This window comes from Perognathus longimembris, chromosome 4 (genome assembly GCF_023159225.1).
Source record: "Perognathus longimembris pacificus isolate PPM17 chromosome 4, ASM2315922v1, whole genome shotgun sequence".
Classification (NCBI taxonomy): Eukaryota; Metazoa; Chordata; class Mammalia; order Rodentia; family Heteromyidae; genus Perognathus; species Perognathus longimembris.
The window spans coordinates 71344450-71362606 of record NC_063164.1 but is presented as its reverse complement, the minus strand read 5'-3'; the positions used below and the strand labels follow the sequence as shown (position 1 = coordinate 71362606).

At 42.9% G+C, this 18157-nt stretch overlaps 1 protein-coding gene across 1 annotated transcript in view; it reads left to right on the top strand.

Annotated features, from left to right (window-relative positions):
• Positions 1–250: 250 nt before the first annotated feature.
• Kif5c (kinesin family member 5C) overlaps positions 251–18157 on the top strand; it is a 155098-nt gene continuing 137191 nt past the window's right edge. The window contains exon 1 of the mRNA XM_048345501.1: positions 251–787. Within this exon, the coding sequence (XP_048201458.1) occupies positions 662–787 (126 nt within the window). The 5' untranslated portion in view covers positions 251–661. The remainder of the gene's footprint in view (positions 788–18157) is intronic.

Genomic DNA, 18157 nt, shown 5'->3' with positions numbered 1-18157 from the left:
TAGAGATTTCAATTTGGAAGTATTGAATATGATATGACCTCAATTCTGTTCTTGGCCTGAGCAGCAAGATAAGACTTGCAGCTCTCTGAGGTCGCAATGAAGGCACCCTCGCTGTCTGGCACCGGACAACGTCCACCTGCAGGTGGAGACTACAAATCCCGGGATGCGCCGAGCTCCGACAGGGGCGGGGCGGAGCTCTGCGTGACGTCACCGCCCCGGGGCGGGGCGTAGCCGTCCGGAGGGCGGGGCGGAGGGGCGGGCCGGGAGGCCGCGGAGCGCGCTGGTGCTGATGCAGGATGGCTGAGCGCGCCGGAGCCTGGGAGGTCTGAGCCCGGCCAGGCTCGCTCCCTGCCCATCGCCTCGTCCGCTGGCCGCCTCGTGGTCGCGGGCAGGTGGGCCGGGGGCGCAGGGCAGGGCCAGGCCAGGAGGTCTGCAGCCGGCGGGGCCCGAGGCTGGTAGGCTTGCCCTCCGCCTTCTGGGTCGTGGAGCTGTCGAGCCCGCCGGGTTCGCGATGACCTGCTGAGGGGCATCGTGTGAGGCTGGGCGGCTGCAGGAGGCGGCCTAGCAGCGGGAGGTGCGGTGCGGTGCGCGGCCTCCTCCCTCGCCTTGCCCAGCCCTGAGCCCCCACCCATCCCCGCACCCCTCCCTGCCGCCAGCCGAGATGGCGGATCCTGCCGAATGCAGCATCAAAGTGATGTGCCGGTTTCGGCCGCTCAACGAGGCGGAGATTCTCCGCGGGGACAAATTCATCCCCAAATTCAAAGGCGACGAGACCGTGGTGATCGGGGTAAGTGGCCGGGGAGTCGGGTCTCCCTTCCCCCCCTGCTTTGCGCAGCAGCCAGGTGCCCCGATACCCCCGGACGGAGCCTAGACGTCCGTGCTGCCCCTTCGGACATCGCTGTGGGGCTGCTCCCACCCGAGTGGACAGGACGCGAGACTCTCACCCCTCGCCCCAGAGCTCCCCCCCCGCCCGCTCGCGGGCGCAGGGGCGCCTGGGGACCGTGGGGCGAGCCCTCAGTGGTGGAGTGGGGGTGGGGGGCGAGGAAGGGCTGGGATCCGCCATTGTTGGCGGGGTGGGGGCCCGGGTGGACCTATTGTTCCCGCACTCACCGCGCGGGGAGTATGTTCGGGTTCCCCTCAAGCCGAGCCCACGGGCTCCTCTTAAAAGTATAAGCTTTGCAACCCACAGAGGCTTCCAGGCGAGGGTTCGGGTGTCCCTTCTCAAGACCTTCGCGAAAAAGCAAGGGGGGAAAAAAAGGGCAGAACAACCCTAGCAGTCATGGAGACGTGGCTTCACCTTGTTTCGCGCGTGGAAGGTTGAGGGAGGGGGTCCACTGATGGTATTGGCGTTCCTGGCTGCCTGGTGTGTCTCCTGTTTCCTGTTACCCCAGGCTTCACTACGAGTGAACCCTCCTTGTTAGGGTGCCTCCATCCCCACCCCCACCGCCACCTCCACTCCCACTCCCACCCCTGGGGTCTGCAGACCCTCGAGTGGGCTTTGGACTGGATGGAGAGGAAACTGTCCACCGACATGGGGCGAGGGAGCCCAGAGTGAGGCCTAATAGCCCCTCTGCCAGGAGTACAAGTTACTTAGTGTGGCTGGGGTCACCTCTTGGTACCCCTTCTCCATCTTTCTTCCCCTCCCCCACCTTAGCTCCCAGTCTTGCAGCCCGGACTGATGGAGGGGGGAGGGGATACCAGCAGTTTTTGGCTCTTAAAGGAATATGTCAGGTGAAACAAACTAGCTTTTCACACACACACACACACACACACACACACACACACACACACACACCCCTTTTCGCCATCAGCTGCCCCTAGGGTGTGTGGTCCACGGTGCCCCCTTTGTATGCGAGCCGCTGGGGAGGGAGGGACCGAGTTAACGCGGGTCTCCTGGTCCCGGCTGACACGTTCCTGGCAGCCCGCTCCAGGCTGCTGATGCAGCCTTCCCGTCCCTAGCATTGATTAAGTGATGTCATCCCAATCACTGAGCATGCTCCGACTAACACCCCCCTCCATTCCCCTAGTGACTGGTGTATTTAGGTCAAGTGATTGACAGGTGACACTTTTTTGAGGGCATCACTGGTGAACGGTGGCCTTATTCATGCGCCAGAGATCGACTGTTTCCTGGCGGAGGTTGTCCCAAGCATCTTTGCCAAGGTTGTCTGCCGCAGTCCCTGGGCCACTCTACCCAGCAGGTGCTGGTTGTACCGGCAGGCAGGCTTTTTCCATGCAAGGGAACCATTTTCATCGTGAAACCCTGACCTCCAAATACTATACGGATGGACACTCACTTAGAGACCCAACCTAAGAGACCGGAAAGGGATTTTCTCTCTGCTTGGTGTCCACTGGCAGAAGAAGAAGTGTGATTACTGAACAGGAGGGAAATTATATAGTTAATAGGATAGATGGAGTAGCGGCCTGGGCACAGCAGCTTGTTGGGATTTGCACTCCCAGTCAATTATCTGTCCACAGTCGGACCTACTGTGTCTTGAGCTAAGCTGCGGTTCACATTGAGTGGGGGTTGCTGGGACATCTAGTCCCTGGTCCTTGGCTCATGACACAGATTTTAAAAAAACATTGTGTCGCATAAGAACACAGGCTCTGATGACCTTGTTCTCACCCACTCTCTCTCAGAGGTTCTCAAGGGCCTGAACTCCCTTCCACCTTTTCTTGCTTCATTCCACTCTTCTTCCTCCCTCTTTTTTTCAAATAAAAGGGAGTAATCATCTTTGATTTCTGTCCAGAGCAGATGTGTAGTGTTATTTACTGTTCTAACATTACCATGAATATATACTTCTCCATCTAAATATACACAGAAATTAAAGCAGACTCACACATAAATAAGAAATTTAAACAAAAATTATGGATACAAACACACATGTTACTCTTCAATTGTAGAGTGATTTTTGTTCACACTACTATAAACCTTTAATGTAACACAGTTTATTCTTTCAAAGATCAACTGTTAGTTGAAGTAAAACATTTGCATAGAAAAGTGTTATCATTGTTTCCACAGTTTGATGACATCCCACAAAATAAAAAGCTTCCTATAACTACTTTTCAGACAAAGAAATAGACATTTCAATACCCTAACAGTGTCCTTAGTGTCCATTTTAGTCCTGAACTTCTCATCTCAGAGTGGCAGTATTCTGACTTCTGATGCTATAGTCTTTCTTTTTTTTTTTTGTAAACATTATATACATTGTCTATTTTCTTGCAACCAACATTCTGCTTCTCAAATCTGTTCTTTGTGTTCAGTAGTCAGTATTTCATGACATGAATAGACTGTAATTTATGTATCTGTGGATTAATTTAATAGCTTCAATTCTGGATCTAGTTAGGTTACTGTGAAGTTTTACACCTGTTTCGGTGAATGAGTGTATAGGACAGAACATTGCTGGATGCTAAAGGCTGTTGTGACTTGGGCTGGCTGGTGCTAGTGCTACATCCCTTCAGTCCTGGCAGCCTGTGTTATGCTTGGCACTAGCCCACGTGGCTCACTTGTATGTAGAGACTGTCTCAGGTGGTATAACCTTCCAAGGATGCACACAGGATTAGTTTAACCACAGGACCTGGAGCATTTCAGAAATGTAGTCATTTTCTCTCAGCAGGGACAAGTAAAAAATGAGTTTTGGTGCAGTTAACAGTGCAAATTTAGAGTCCTAGAGATTCTTTCTGAAAGTTTTAAATTCCTGGTAATTTCTTAGGGAGGTAGATGATAAGAGAGATACTGCAAGTGGCATTTCTAGATTGCTCTTTTTAGAAAATATGCTATCTTGGACAATTGATTTCTTTTATTTCTGCATTTCTTTCAGCTTTCATGCAAAACTTCTGCTCCATGATCTTCCCAGTCACAAACTTTGAACACCTGTTTTGTATATGATTTCATATTTTTCTTATGATGATGATAGTGATGATGATGATGATGATGATGATGATGATGATGATGATGATGTTTTTGGTGGTACTGGTGTTTGAACTCAGGTGCTTGCATTTTCTAGGAAGGAACTCTTTATCACTTGAGCCACAACTCCAGCCCTATATTGCTCTTCATTTTTTCAGATAGGATTCTGTCTTTTTAGCAGAGGTCAGCCTCAAACTGAAATGTTCCTATCTGCAGCCTCCTGAGAAGGTTGGGATACAACCTCTCCTCATCACACTGGTTTGCTTCTTGAAATTGGCTCTTGCTAACTTTTTGCCTGAGTTGGTCTTGAACCACTGTCTTCCTACTCTCCATCTCCTGATGGGATTACAAGCATGAGCTAAAGTTCCTGGCTCTCCTGAGATTATTACTATCTCTAATGAACATCTAGTGACATTGTAAGCAATGAGGCAAGACAAGACCCATCTATGTTTTGCTTCTTTGTACTTTCCAAAGCCTTATCTGTAGAAGATATTTAAATAATTACTGCTATCTATCCAGACTGAAAATCTTTACTTTGACATTTTTACTTTATGGACTTTTAACCACAGGGAATGGAGTGTAAAAAAACAGAAAATCATAACTTTTTAGAATGCTCTACCTCTGATTAGGCCTCTTATGAGAACATATATTAAAATGTGAGAAGATTTGAAAAGAATTCCATTCAGTCATGTTGAAAATGAGGAGAGCTAAGAGCACTGATGATGAGCAAGAGGTAGAGGGTAGGGCTATGGGGCGGACTGGTGCTTAGAAAAGAGGCTCCCTCCAGTAACACATTAATTCTTCAGAGAAAAAAGTATTGGATTTGTAGCATTTCTCAGAGCACACTGCCATTAGCTGCTAAAAATCTCATTGAGTCATCCATTAGGTTCTGCCTCTTGGCTTCTAAGCCATTGTATTGATGGAAGATCTTAGACTTGCTAAGTTCCTAATGATTGAAGTAGTCTTTCCCACTTCAGCTTCCTCTTGTTGGGTTCTTCTCCCGTTTGTAGTCCTGAGAACGGGAATCTCTCTAAAGATAGGTAGGTACTTCCTTCTAAGATGATGTAAGTTCTGACCCATTTGAGAATTCAAGTAAAATATCTCCATACACCATGAGCTGGACACTGAGAGGAATGTGGATGTTGCTGGTCATTTGGAAGCTTGGATTAGTTCTCATTGGTGGATCAAAAGAAAAGAGAGGGTCAGACAGAGACCAAATCTAAACTGAGTTAGTGTTTTTGAGATTAAGGTCTGAAGTTGCACGCTAGAATTTGTCTTTTGGTTTGTATTAATCACTGCTCTTTCAGAGTAAGAACAACAACATTTTTTTTTCTTTTGAAATGTGTTTGGTCATCCTTTTTTGGAGTATATTTCTATGATTTTGGTAGAGTTTAGTAATGCTGTTTTCATTTGCTGATATAGCAAATGATGACAAAGTTAGAGGCTTTAAACACCAAATTTTATTATCTTACTGTTTTCATACATGGGAACTCCATGAGGTCAGCGGTTTCTCTGTTTTGAGCCTCAAAATCTAGTGTTGGCAAGGCTTGGTTCTTTTCTCAAAGGTCTAGGAGAGAATCCATTTCTTTGCCCACTTAGGTTGGTGGCATAATTCAGTGCCTGATCTTTGTTGGTCCAAGATTCTCTTTTCTTTGATGAACATTAGCCAAAGATTGTTCTCAGTTGGTGCTTTTTCTGCCCCCCCCCCCCAATCTATATTCCTTCTTCTATCATGGAAGAAGCTATGGGTTGAGTACTTGTCATTCTCTGAACCTCTCCTGCTTCTGACTCTTGTGCTTCTGTTCTCTTATGTTGAGTTCACAGAGGTTGAATTGTAGCCCCTTCCTTCCTGGTTTACCTTCCATTTCCTTCTATTACCCCTTCTTGGTAATAAAAAATAATCTTATTGTAAGGTCAGCTGATTAGTCACCTGGAATTCCATGTGCAAAGTCCTGTTTACTATGGGAGATTAACACATACACGGATTCTGGGTTCCAGGGGCCCATTATTCTGCCTACCACACATAACCTAAACAGGATACATAATGTGCAAACAAAAACTGTCATGTCATTTTGTGGCACCCACGTGTCTGTGTAATTTTCTCTGTAATTTTACCTTTTCCATCTTGTCATAGAGTGGAACTGTAAAATAAGTATTTTTAAAAGTGTGATATTTTCCCACTTACAGTTTATTTTTGAGTTTACTTACTTGCATGTATCAATAGTATATGGCTTCTTTATCCAGTTACCTGTTGAAGGACATTTGAGGTTTTTGGTTTGTTTTTTTTTTTTGGTTTGGGGTGATGATGAGAAAGCTGCTATAAACTTTTGCATATAGATTTTACGTGAGTATAAATTTTTGTGTCTCTTGGGTAAATGCCCAGAAGTGAGCTTGCTAGATCATATGGTAGCTATATGTTTAACTCTATAAGAAAATACCAAACTATTTTCCAAAGTGGTTGTACTGCTTTGAATTTTCCATTAAAAGCAGTAACATTTTAAGCCAAAGTTTTAAATAGTTTAGTCAGTCACTCTGTCAAAGCATTCTAATCTAGTAACAAATGTCTAGTTATATCAGTCCTTCATTTCTCTGTGACGTAAATTCAGAGATGTTTCTGTATCCTGAAAATAGTTTAGTGGTTTCCTGTAAATATCCTCTTAAATCCTGGGGTGAATGAACATAGGGAGTAGCTTCAGTATTTCCTATGTGACTGGAAAACACTATTTACATTAAGCATACAGTTGGTGCTAAATAAATAAAGTTGTAGGTAGAGGTAGCTGGAAGACTCAGACAAGACTGAGTATGGATTCATTTGATTAGTTAAGTCTCCCCCCCCCCCAGTTGCTTAGTTCTTCTTGGACTTAGTTTTTACATAGTTAAAAGTAGGGACAATTGACTGTTCACAGGGTACTTACGGTGACATAAATGAACTAGGAAACAGTGTCTGATTCAGGAAAAAAATGTCGAGTGGATATTAATTATCATCCATGCTACCTCTTGATTTCTCTCATATCCAGAATTAGCTTTTGTTCCCAGAGCTACTGCCCCACCCTGGCTATCTCCTGAGAACACTTTTCATCATTTTTATTTCTTAGGCCTTTGTTCACCCCTTTTTCTTTCTTGGAATAACCACTATTCATCTCATTAGGGGCTTCAAAAGCCAAAAACTCATATTCCATTAGTTATAGACTACATTAGCTGTTCCTGTATCTGCACTGATCATGTGTAAGGGGTGTGTGTGTGTGTGTGTGTGTGTGTGTGTGTGTGTGTGTGTATACTGAGCAGGAGTTGCTTTTGTTTATAAAGGTTTGCTTTACTGTAGGTACAGTTGTTCAGTAAATGTATCTTGGCTGAATGTTTTTTTTTTTTTTTTTACCCCCAGCTTAACATCAAGCCTCCATAAACATCATTTCGACATTTTCTTAAATAACAGAAATGTCACTGCAGATTCTCCTCTGCCACACCTGTGTATGTCTAGGCCAGCTCCCTAGTTTCATGGTAGTGTATGCCATTATCAGCTCTTTTCCATGTTTAAAGTTGGACCTTCTCCCTCATTTTTTCTTTTTATTCCCCACCTCAGATTTCTCACCTGTGTCTACTTATTACAGGAGCAAAAACAAAACCCTGTTGCCTAATGATTTCTCCTGAGTTGTAGGGAAAAGAAAACCCTTGGCAGCTCCAATTTCAACTTTTTTCTCCCAGGTTTTTCTATCTAATCTTAATTTTGTGGTCAAGAAAGCTTTCTTTTTAATAATCCCTTTGTTGTACATCAACCACCTTTCTAGTAGGGATTGTAGGTCTGTAGTTATTTATATAAATATCACAGAGCTTAGGAGAGAACCATCTATTGAGATCTCATATTAACACCAAACATGGTTATGAGTTAGACAGTCCATGGTGAACCTCAGTTTCGTAAAGTCTGTGATTGGAAAATTAAGTGGTGTCAAGTTTCAGCTGTCAGGTGGGGCTAACTACAGACCCCTTCTGGAGTTGTACATACACAAGTGCTGAGCCCAGCAGCTATTTAATTGGGATGGCATTCCCTAGTACAAGCTCACTGATAGCACAGTCATCAGACTGACTCACAAAGGAGACCCCAGTCCTTCACAGATTCCCTGTGCCCTTGGGATGGGGCATTTGGAGACCTTCTGTATATTGTTTGCCTACCTCCCTAACTTCACCCTTTCACCCTAGTTTTTACCTGTCCTGCTCTCCAGCTGCTCATAATGTCCACATGCCTATGGTGAATGTCCTCAAAACTCCCCCATGTGGCAAGCATCGATTTGCTTCTTCCCATGCCAGCCAGTCCAGTATAGTTAGCCCTTGTATCACCCCAGCAGTGTATCTCATTTATTTAGATAAATGTGTCCTTTCTTTCCATTAGGTGAAAACCCTTTGAGGAGAGGAAACTGTGTCACATTCATTCTGTCTCCAAACCCTGGAGCAATACCTGGGAAAGAGTAGTTGCTCAGTATATAATATCCTTGGGGGAAGAAAGGAGATTGCTCTCTTTGTCAAAGCCTGGTGTTATTTGTTTGGCTTGCCATCTTAAGCTCTATCCAGCTCTGGCACCTTGTCTTCCTACTTCAGGCACCTTCATGGTTCTATAGTTACTGTCTTAGGAAACATCACTTTCTTTTTGAGCTGGGCATGGTGGCATATACTATAATCTCAGAGGAGGCTGAGGAAGAAGGATCATGAGTTCAAGATCAGCCTGCAGTGCATTATAAAACTCTGTTTCAGATATCCAGAAACAAAAAAGGAAATAGCTTTTTTTTTGAGGACTATCTTAATATATATGTCCTATGCCTATGGAAAAAAATTCAGACCATGAAAGAAATCATGAAGACGGTAGGAAAATACCACTGTTAACATTTTATGGGATATACCAGTTCTTTTTGCCACATATACTTTATTTTAAAACAAAGGTATGATTTTATAAGATATATCCTAAAACCTATTTTAGGCATTAGCATTTTAAAAGATTGCTTGTAATTTTATTCTATGTTTGATTAATACTTTGTGTAACTTTTTTTTATAGACAAGGTTTGTTTTATTTTAGATTTCTTTCTTTCCCTTCCTTCCTTCCTTCCTTCCTTCCTTCCTTCCTTCCTTCCTTCCTTCCTTCCTTCCTTCCTTCCTTCCTTCCTTCCTTCCTTCCTTCCTTTCTTTTTTGCCAGTCCTGGGCCTTGGACTCAGGGCCTGAGCACTGTCCCTGGCTTATTTTTGCTCAAGGCTAGCACTCTGCCACTTGAGGCACAGTGCCACTTCTGGCCATTTTCTATATATGCAGTGCTGGAGAATCGAACCCAAGGCTTCATGTATACGAGGCAAGGACTTTTGCCACTAGGTCATATTCCCAGCTCTTATGTAACTTTCTTACAAATGAAATTTGAGCTTTTCTGATTTTTCTTCTGTAAAGAAAGACATATGCATCAGTGTACCATCTTTTTTCCTGTATGTGTGTGTGATGCTCCTTGGGCTTGAGCTCAGTGCCTGGGTACTCTAGGTTTTTCGCTCAAGGCTGGCACTTGTGCCACAGGTACATTTCTCACTTTTTGGTGGTTCATTGGAGATAAGAGTCTCATGGACTTCCCTACCTAGACTGACTTCAAGCCATGATTCTCAGATGCTCAGATATCCTCAGTAGCTGGGATTACAGATGTGAGCCACTGGTACCCAGTTTACCACACTTGCAATCAGCCAGCTACTTTATTAGAATACCATCTTAGAGATAAGATTGCTGGGTGAAAGGTTATAGGTGATTTAAAAGGAAGCAATTTAAAAATAGGGAACTATTCTCTGCTTTTAGTCTCCCTTTTCTGCTTGCCCACAGACTCCCTGCCAGTTTGTTTCATAAGGCATCATGTCTGTGCTAAATTAAATTCTTGCTGAGAGCATGTCTTCGTCACACACTGTTAACCCCCAGATCCAGAACACGCTGGTACCTTCAGACTTTCGATGTAAACCACAGGATTTTGTAGGCTGTCTCTTGTCAGTTTCAATATCCCAAAGGATGCTGTTTCTTGGAGGTGATCAAAAGCTAAATCTCTCTCTTGAGGCAGAGGGAGAGAGAGGTTAAGTCTGTCATCTTAAAGAGAAATAGGATGGTTGTGTCTTGTCTTCTTAGCTAGGCACTGAATGGCCTGTCATACCTAGGGTAGTGCAGCTCTGGAAAAGGACAGAACACCTTCTCAGAAAGGCCCTAGATAGAGCGCCTTGGTTCTTTCCCTTGGATTAGTAGGCACTTTAAAAATACCCCAGAGTAGCAAGAAAAACAAAATGTATTATCTGTTAACCAGTCTTAACCATCGTCAACAGCAGCCAATCTAATTTTTCCTATATTCTCCTTTTTCCTGCACTCATTAGATTCCTTATCATATCATTTGATCCCAAACTTTACTATGTCTCTTAAAAGGTAAGGAATCTTTTATTTTGTAACCACAAAATATTGCAATAACTAAACTATTCATAATGATTCCTTACTGACAAGAGCACATTGCCTAATAAGTGTTTTCTTGTAGCAGGTTAATTCGAGTTTGAATGCCAGGTACTTCTAACTCCCACTGTGGAGAAAGCAATGCTCATACATGTTAACCTGGAAATAGGAGGAGGAGGATTTTGCCGTGATAAACCTGTCCATCTACTACAGTCGCCATGGCAGTAGGAACATACAAGGAGCAATCAGAGCTAATCAAGACTCCCCTCCAATCTCCCTGAACAGTCATCATGTCCCAGTTATCCCTTTTTAATCAACTGATGCCAGCCTTGCAGAGTCACCCAGAAGGCAGTTGAAAAAGCTTCATGCTATGTGGCTTTTCTTTTCTTTTTCTTTTTGCCAGTCCTGGGGCTTGAACTCAGGGCCTGAGCACTGTCCCTGGCTTCTTTTTGCTCAAGGCTAGCATTCTGCCAACTTGAGCCACAGCACCACTTCTTGCCTTTTCTGTATATGTGGTGTTGAGGAATCGAACCTAGGACTTCATATATACGATGCAAGCACTCTTGCCACCAGGCCATATTCCCAGCCCGCTATGTGGCTTTTCCATGCTGCTCTTTTCCCTGGCTTGAGGCAGGTAATGCAAAGTCAGGAAAACAGGCAGCTGTTTCTCCTTTGTCTTCCAACTTTGGTCTCTTTGTAGTTTGATAGATCAGCACTCATGTCATTTGGAACAGTTCTCTCAGGTATGTCCCAGCAATTTTCATGTTTTTTTTTTGGTCAATGAGTACTTACTGTTGATGAGAATTGAATGAAATACATCTTCAAGGCTGAGGCAACAATATGTAAGTGAAAACAGAATTTGCTACAACACAATAAAGAAAAAGGTTGTTTTTGACTTATTATGTTTTTTATTCCTTTCCTCATTTGAAACAAACAACCACAAAATTCCAATAATTTACTGATTTAACACTTTTGCAGGCCTAAGCCTTAGGCTTAAGAGATGAAGATCAGTACTATTTTAGAAACATTGTTTTTGAAGATGTTGGATACACAGCTCTGGACTGACAATCCTCAGGGACTTTTCCTTTCTTAGAATCTCTCAAGTGACCTCTCCACTTTTCAGCTCTCCTTTTGCCTCTGGAGGGAACACAGAGCAGTCTGCTTCAGCTCTCTGAGAAGGTAGTATCATAGTTTTTCTCCAAAAGGACCCTTCTGGCCCTCCCTCCTCAGAGATTATTGATTTCCACCTGGGAACCCTGGGTAATAACAGCTCACTCTGACATCAGAAGATTTGGTTATTGTCGGGGAAGGGACTTTTGTTCCCCTTCTATAGCTGCCTCTTGTCTGAGAGAGGGACAAACGACTACCTGGTTAGTTTAGACCTTCATCCAGCTGGGTTTCTGGTGGGCAGGGTCCCCTGTGAGGCTGTCAGTACTTCCTGCACTGTCCTCTGGGGCAAGCTGAACTCTGCAGAGTCTGGCTTCCTGGGCTGGCTTCCAGAACTGTCTTTCCTCTCTTCTACAGGCAGCCGAGAATATCACAGATTTAGATCCAGCTGAACGGGTGCCAAGTTTAGTACAAGTTGAACTGCAAGATGGTGAGGTGGTTCTGTGAGGAAAGTAGGAAGGGCACGTAAGATTCCTTACCAGAGCTTTTACTCCAGGCTTGGTATTCAGATAATGGATGCAGGAGACTTACCTAGTTGATGTTTAGATATGGTTTGTCACTACTCCTGTCAAAGATAAACTCAGCCACCCAGCAGATGAGCTTAGAAGTGGAGGATTAGTCTGACTGTTGGGGGAATTCTGGCATTTCTAGTTCTTACTAATGCCACCGTGAGCTCATGAGATCTGCCTTTACTATTAATAGTTCATTTGTTTATCTGGTTTGTAAAGCAGGCTTTAGAAAGGAAATGTTTAGTTCTTTGTTAATAAGTAGTGAACAAAAAAAATACAGCCTGGTAATTATCTGTTCTAGTAAGTAAGGGGAAAACACCCAAAGTACTATATCCCAGGGTAACTTGCTTGCACATGTGTTCTTTAAGTTTCCCTTAGAAATCTAGCTTTTGCTAAAGAATAGCTTAAGGATCTATTTAAACCAATATTTTCTGATCTAGACATTTACCAAAATAATTTGCATGGGGGAATATAAACACCTTTTTGACATTTACTTCTTAGTTCTATTTGAAGCAAGTCTGAAATGATACTATATAGATGAATGGAAAATTTGAAATTAAAGGAGGTTATTATTGTTACAAACAATTCCTTTTTATGCAGAGCTAATTTTAAGCACTGTAGCATTTTTGAAGCTTCCTTCTGAGCTGTCCCATCTGGTGGCCACTAGTCATGCTTGTCTACTGAGTACTTGCAAGTGTAGCTCGTTGATACTGGGATGCTTGGTAAAGGTAAATTACAAAGACTTAGTATATAAAAAAGAGGAATATACAATACCTTCTTACTGTAATACTCATATAATACCTTATTCATATAATATTTTGGATTTATAAACTAATTTGTAAAATGAATTCACTTCATTTTTACCTTTGTTTTTGCAAATACTGGACTTGGAACTCAAGGCCTTAGGCTTGCTTGGTTTGCTTGCTTGCTTGGCTGGTATTCTACCCATAGAGCCATATCTCTAGCCTGTTTTGTTTTTTAATCTTTAAATGGTTGTATAGGGGATTTCAATTTACATGTGCATTTATGTGTATAGTAGATCTTGATCAGAATCACTACTTTCACCATTCTCCTTCCATTTCTATGTATTTCTCCTCCACTAGTCACATTGTTTCCTTTTTCACATTATTATGAAGTATATTCATCCACCATTCTTTTGATCATTGGTCTGCCTTCCCCCTGCCAGCTCCTCAATGCCCATTCAAGATATGTTTCATTTTCCTGATATTCATTTTATTAAACTATCTATTTATTGTGCAATGGTATTATACAAGGGAAATTCACTCCTGTATATGTCATACTTTAATCAGCATGATGGTGTATATGCATATGACCCTTTGTGCTTTTTCATGTGAAAATTTATATTTTAGATCTAGCATATACATATGAGAGAAAACATGTGCTGTTAGTCTTTCTGGCCTGCTATCCCTGAGTTTGCTGGCTATTTTGGAGATGGAATCTTGCAGACTTTTCTTTCTGGACTAGCCTTGAACCATACTCAGCTTCCAGAGTACCTAGAACTATAGGCATTAGTGTGAATTACTGGCATTCACTTTATTTTTATTTAAAAAAAATGTTGCTACTAGAAGATTTAAAATTGATTTGTGCTGGCATTATAGTTCCCTTGGACAGCACTGCTCTTAGATTAAAGTGCAGTGTTCTGATTTTTCCTTTATTACTTCTGTATATTGAGGGCCTACTCAGTGCTTAGCTTGGTCAGTCATTGTGGATTTGCTAGAAGAAGGAAGCTGGTTGCTGTGGTTCACACCCACAGTCCTACACTGGAGAAGGCTGAGAATAGAGGCCCAGAGACAGCCTGGGCAGAATAAGCTGGAGAGCTCTTTATTTCCAAGTAACTAACAAAAAGCTGGAAGTAGAGGCATGGCTCAAGTGTTAGAATGCCAGCTTTTTAAAAATTATTACTTATTTATTGTCAAAGTGATGTACAGAGGAGTTACAGTTTCATACGTTAGGTCATGGGTACATTTCTTGTACTGTTTGTTACCTAAAATTTAGAAAGTGAGGTCCTGAGTTCAAGCCTCAGTACGAGAAAGTAGCTCCTACCCCCACACGGTGAGAAGGAAAACACAGACAAACATAACAGCAAACTTTGTAAAATTCTGTGCAGAGAGCAATAGAACCAATACTGTGTTGAGTTACAAAACACTCAGTTCTGTTCTGGGAGTCTGTAGGCAGAGGGACCATGTGGTCCTTACTTTGCAGTTGTGGTAGAAATCCACTTTGCGCATGGGAACTTTACTTCCGTTTCCATTTCTTTGCAGTTCGGCATAGATGCTTTAAATATTTCAGCTTTGAATGCTGGTGAGGAGGGCTGTGTGGGGTAGCCTGGCTCCTTTTCCCTCCCCATCTTATCCTCAAACCTCCCTGCAGTATTGTTATACTGCAGGTTACCTCCCTCCACTGAGAACTGAGAGAAACAACCCATCCCAGCACCATATAATTAAAGACAAATTATTAAGGACAAGCCACTTGTGGCAGCCCGGCTCTGGTGCATTTGGAGTGAGTGACATTGAGAACACCAAAAGATGATAGTAGTTCATCCTTTCTGAGAAATGCCACCGTATAGCTCTTCTGCCTTTCTCTCTTCCACCATCCCCTATTCTCAGCCACCAGCCTTGGGGAAGGGTTCTAGGCCCTGGGTCTTGCCTCTGGCAGGGCCTGTCTCCAACATCTCCTGGTGTCACCTCCCTGGGAGAGTTGTTTTCAATTTCCAGGCAAAGAAGCAGGGCAGTGATTGCAAATCTGCCACTTACCTTCTGTCGCTAATGCTGGGGATGATGAAATCTCTTGTGCTGGAAATGCATTTCCTTCTAATGCCTTCTAATGAGATCCCTTGGCCCTGCAGGACAAAAGTGCCTGGAGTGAGGAGAGCACTATTTGACTATGCTTAGTCAAGGAAACCAAGGAAACAGCTTTTGTGTGGGCATTTGTGTGTGGAAGGTGGACGGGGGTGGCTCGCAGGTGCAGGCCACATTGCTGCTTGGAGGAGTTTGATTCTGTTCTTCCCTGTTCCTACTCAGGTCCTTGTGATCTGGGTTGCACAGAATTGTTTCTGCTTGGTACATGGTGAAAAATGCAACAAGGGTAACATGCAAACAGCAATGCAATCAGCCAGAATCTCACCACCCTCCACCAGCCAGCTTAGATTTTTCTGTTCTTCCTTCTTCTCTTGGTTGTTTTTTTTTTTTTTTTTTTTGTTTTTTTGGCCAGTCCTGGGCCTTGGGCTCAGGGCCTGAGCACTGTCCCTGGCTTCTTCCCGCTCAAGGCTAGCACTCTGCCACTTGAGCCACAGCGCCCCTTCTGGCCGTTTTCTGTATATGTGGTGCTGGGGAATCAAACCTAGGGCCTCGTGTATCCGAGGCAGGCACTCTTGCCACTAGGCTATATCCCCAGCCCCGGTTTTGTTTTTTATTCCATAATAGAGTCACGCCTTTTTCTTTTCTTTTTACTGAATTTACTCTGAGAATGACTTTCCGTATTGTTTGATGTCTTTTTTTTTGGCCAGTCCTGGAGCTTGACTCAGGGCCTGAGCACTGTCCCTGGCTTCTTTTTGCTCAAGGCTAGCACTCTTCCACTTGAGCCATAGTGCCACTTCTGGCCGTTTTCTATATACAGGGTGCTGGGGAATCGAACCAGGGCTTCATGTATACGAGGCAAGCACTCTTGCCACTAGGCCATATTCCCATTCCCTTGTTTGATGTCTTTATGCTTTTCCTTCTTGATTGTCCATTGGGTTGATAGATAACAAGTTGTTAATTGTCCCCCTGTTGTTAGACAGTTGGATGTCCATCTTCTGCCTACTGTAGGTGATTATTTAATGAACATTTGCAGGCAGGAGCTATTTTCATTTGTCGAGTTATTTTTAGAGAATAAATTCTCCCTGAACAGATTTACTGGGCACAATGCTGTGAGTACTTTAATGTGATCCTATTAAATATTATCCTATTGCTTTCCATAAAGGGTCCACTAATTCCTTACAGCCTCCAGGAATTTATGAGTGTCCTATTTGACAATGAATCTAGCTTTGAAATAAAGGAGATGAATCCTTTGCAAAGGTGGTTTGTAGAACAATGAGATCTGGGATTCAAATGTCTTGGGATTTTCCATGCACACACACACACACACACACACACACACACACACACAAACACACACACCCCTTCCCTCTGTCCCTGGCTTTCCTCCTGCTTTATGTGAATTTCAAATGAATAATATAACTGTTTGGTCAACCGTTTTAAATTAGAATATTGATGCTAGTGGGTATTCTCAAGGTCAGGCCACTGTGTGTGTGTGTGTGTGTGTGTGTGTGTGTGTGTGTTTTCTCCTGGGTTATAAAGAGGAAGTGAGGACTTGGGAATGTTGCTGTATCCCACCCCTGTGCCATCATCATACATCAACTGACAGAGGAATTGATTGGTTGTTGGTGATTTATACTTGGAACGAACTCAGGGTTCTTCTTACATGTTCTGACATGCAATTATTTCTGCTGTAGGGCAGGATGAATAGTCCATCTTCTCTGTCCTAACAGCAATACCCATGGGAGTACACTTTTCTTGATGACCTGGGGTTGGCTGGATTGCTCTTGGGAGGCATCTGTTGTAGTGACATCTTATCACAAGCAAGAGATGTTACTTTATGCTCTGATGACTCTGTGGCCTCTGGGGACCAGCACTTATTTAGTTCTGGAAAAGCCATCTCCAGAACTGCAGTGATGTCACTGGTAAGCTTAGGTTTGGGCCAGCAGTGCCTGAACAGAGAGAAGATAATGAAGTGGAGCTGCAGCTCAAGTGGTAGAGTGCTAGCCTTGAGTGAAATAAAAGCTCAGAGACTGCACTCAAGCTCTGAGTTCAAACCCCAGGATGGCAACAAACAAACAAAAAAAGAAGCAAGGCAAAGGAAGTCCAGGTCAGCAGAAGGGATGGAGGAAGGTCAAACCCTTCCTGGGAGCAATTGTTTTTCTGGATTGCTTCAGAAGTCACAGCACATTTCCTTTCTTACAGAATTTACCTTGAATACAAAATGTGGCTATTGCATAGATTCAGTCACTTAAGCACAGAAATCCCTACAGTGCCTAAATTGTCACGTGGACCACTGTTTATTTAGAAATAATATTTATTTAGTGAACATTCTACTTGTAACTTTGGTTAAATCATTACTTTCTAAAAATGACAAATTAAGATACACCCATTGCATATAACTATGAAAGGAATAAAGAGAAAAGGAAGGATGGACCGCAGGGGAGAAAAGATGTCCAAGATTACTGTGGCCATAGGACAGAGGAGCCCAAGAACCACTATGGGAGGCTGCATGGAGGACGCTGTATGGTGCTTAGACATGACAGTTTTGAAAGTAGCTTAGGCTATTTTTCTTTATTGTAGTTTACAGGTGTCTTCAAAATAGTGTTATAAGATAGTCTTACTTCTATATTGTATCCTTTCCTATTGTACAGTGCTTTTCAGATTTGAATGGAAGTGGGTACTGTTTGCTTTTCATGAATTTGTAACTACAAACCAAAACATTCTTCTGAAATTTGTGAAAAGCAAGCCAAACAAGGTTCTATTGTTTTGGGCTCTGGACATAACATGTAAAGGATTAATATATCTCATTTTACCCTGATAGTTGAGAAATCAAGTTGTTTTCACTTCTGATTTTCATTTATTGATCACTAGGTTTCAAGGAATTAATACATAGCAAAATAAGAATATGTTCAGCTGTATTAACAGTCTTATTAATGATAAAACTGTCCAGTGTGGAATACTGCATGTAACAGATTCTTTGGTGTACAATGGTAGTTTCATATTGGTTGATCTTTTCTGTTTTCATTATTTATTTGATTTTATGTTTCCAGTATTATTTACTGAACTCAGACCTCATTCATGTTAGGCAAGTGCTCTCCCAATGAGCTACCCTAGGTTCTCTTGATCCATTCTATCATTTCGAATAGAGAGGTGGTAGAAAACACTCCTCTAAAATGCCTCACACCAGCAGACTTTCTTTAGTGCTAAATTTCCTTCCCCAAACAGCACTTTAGCTTAGAAAGTGAGGATGATTAAAGAGGAAGTGCTTTTCACCTCTGTAGAGTTAAAGATTGCCTCTTTTTGAAATTTGTTTCTG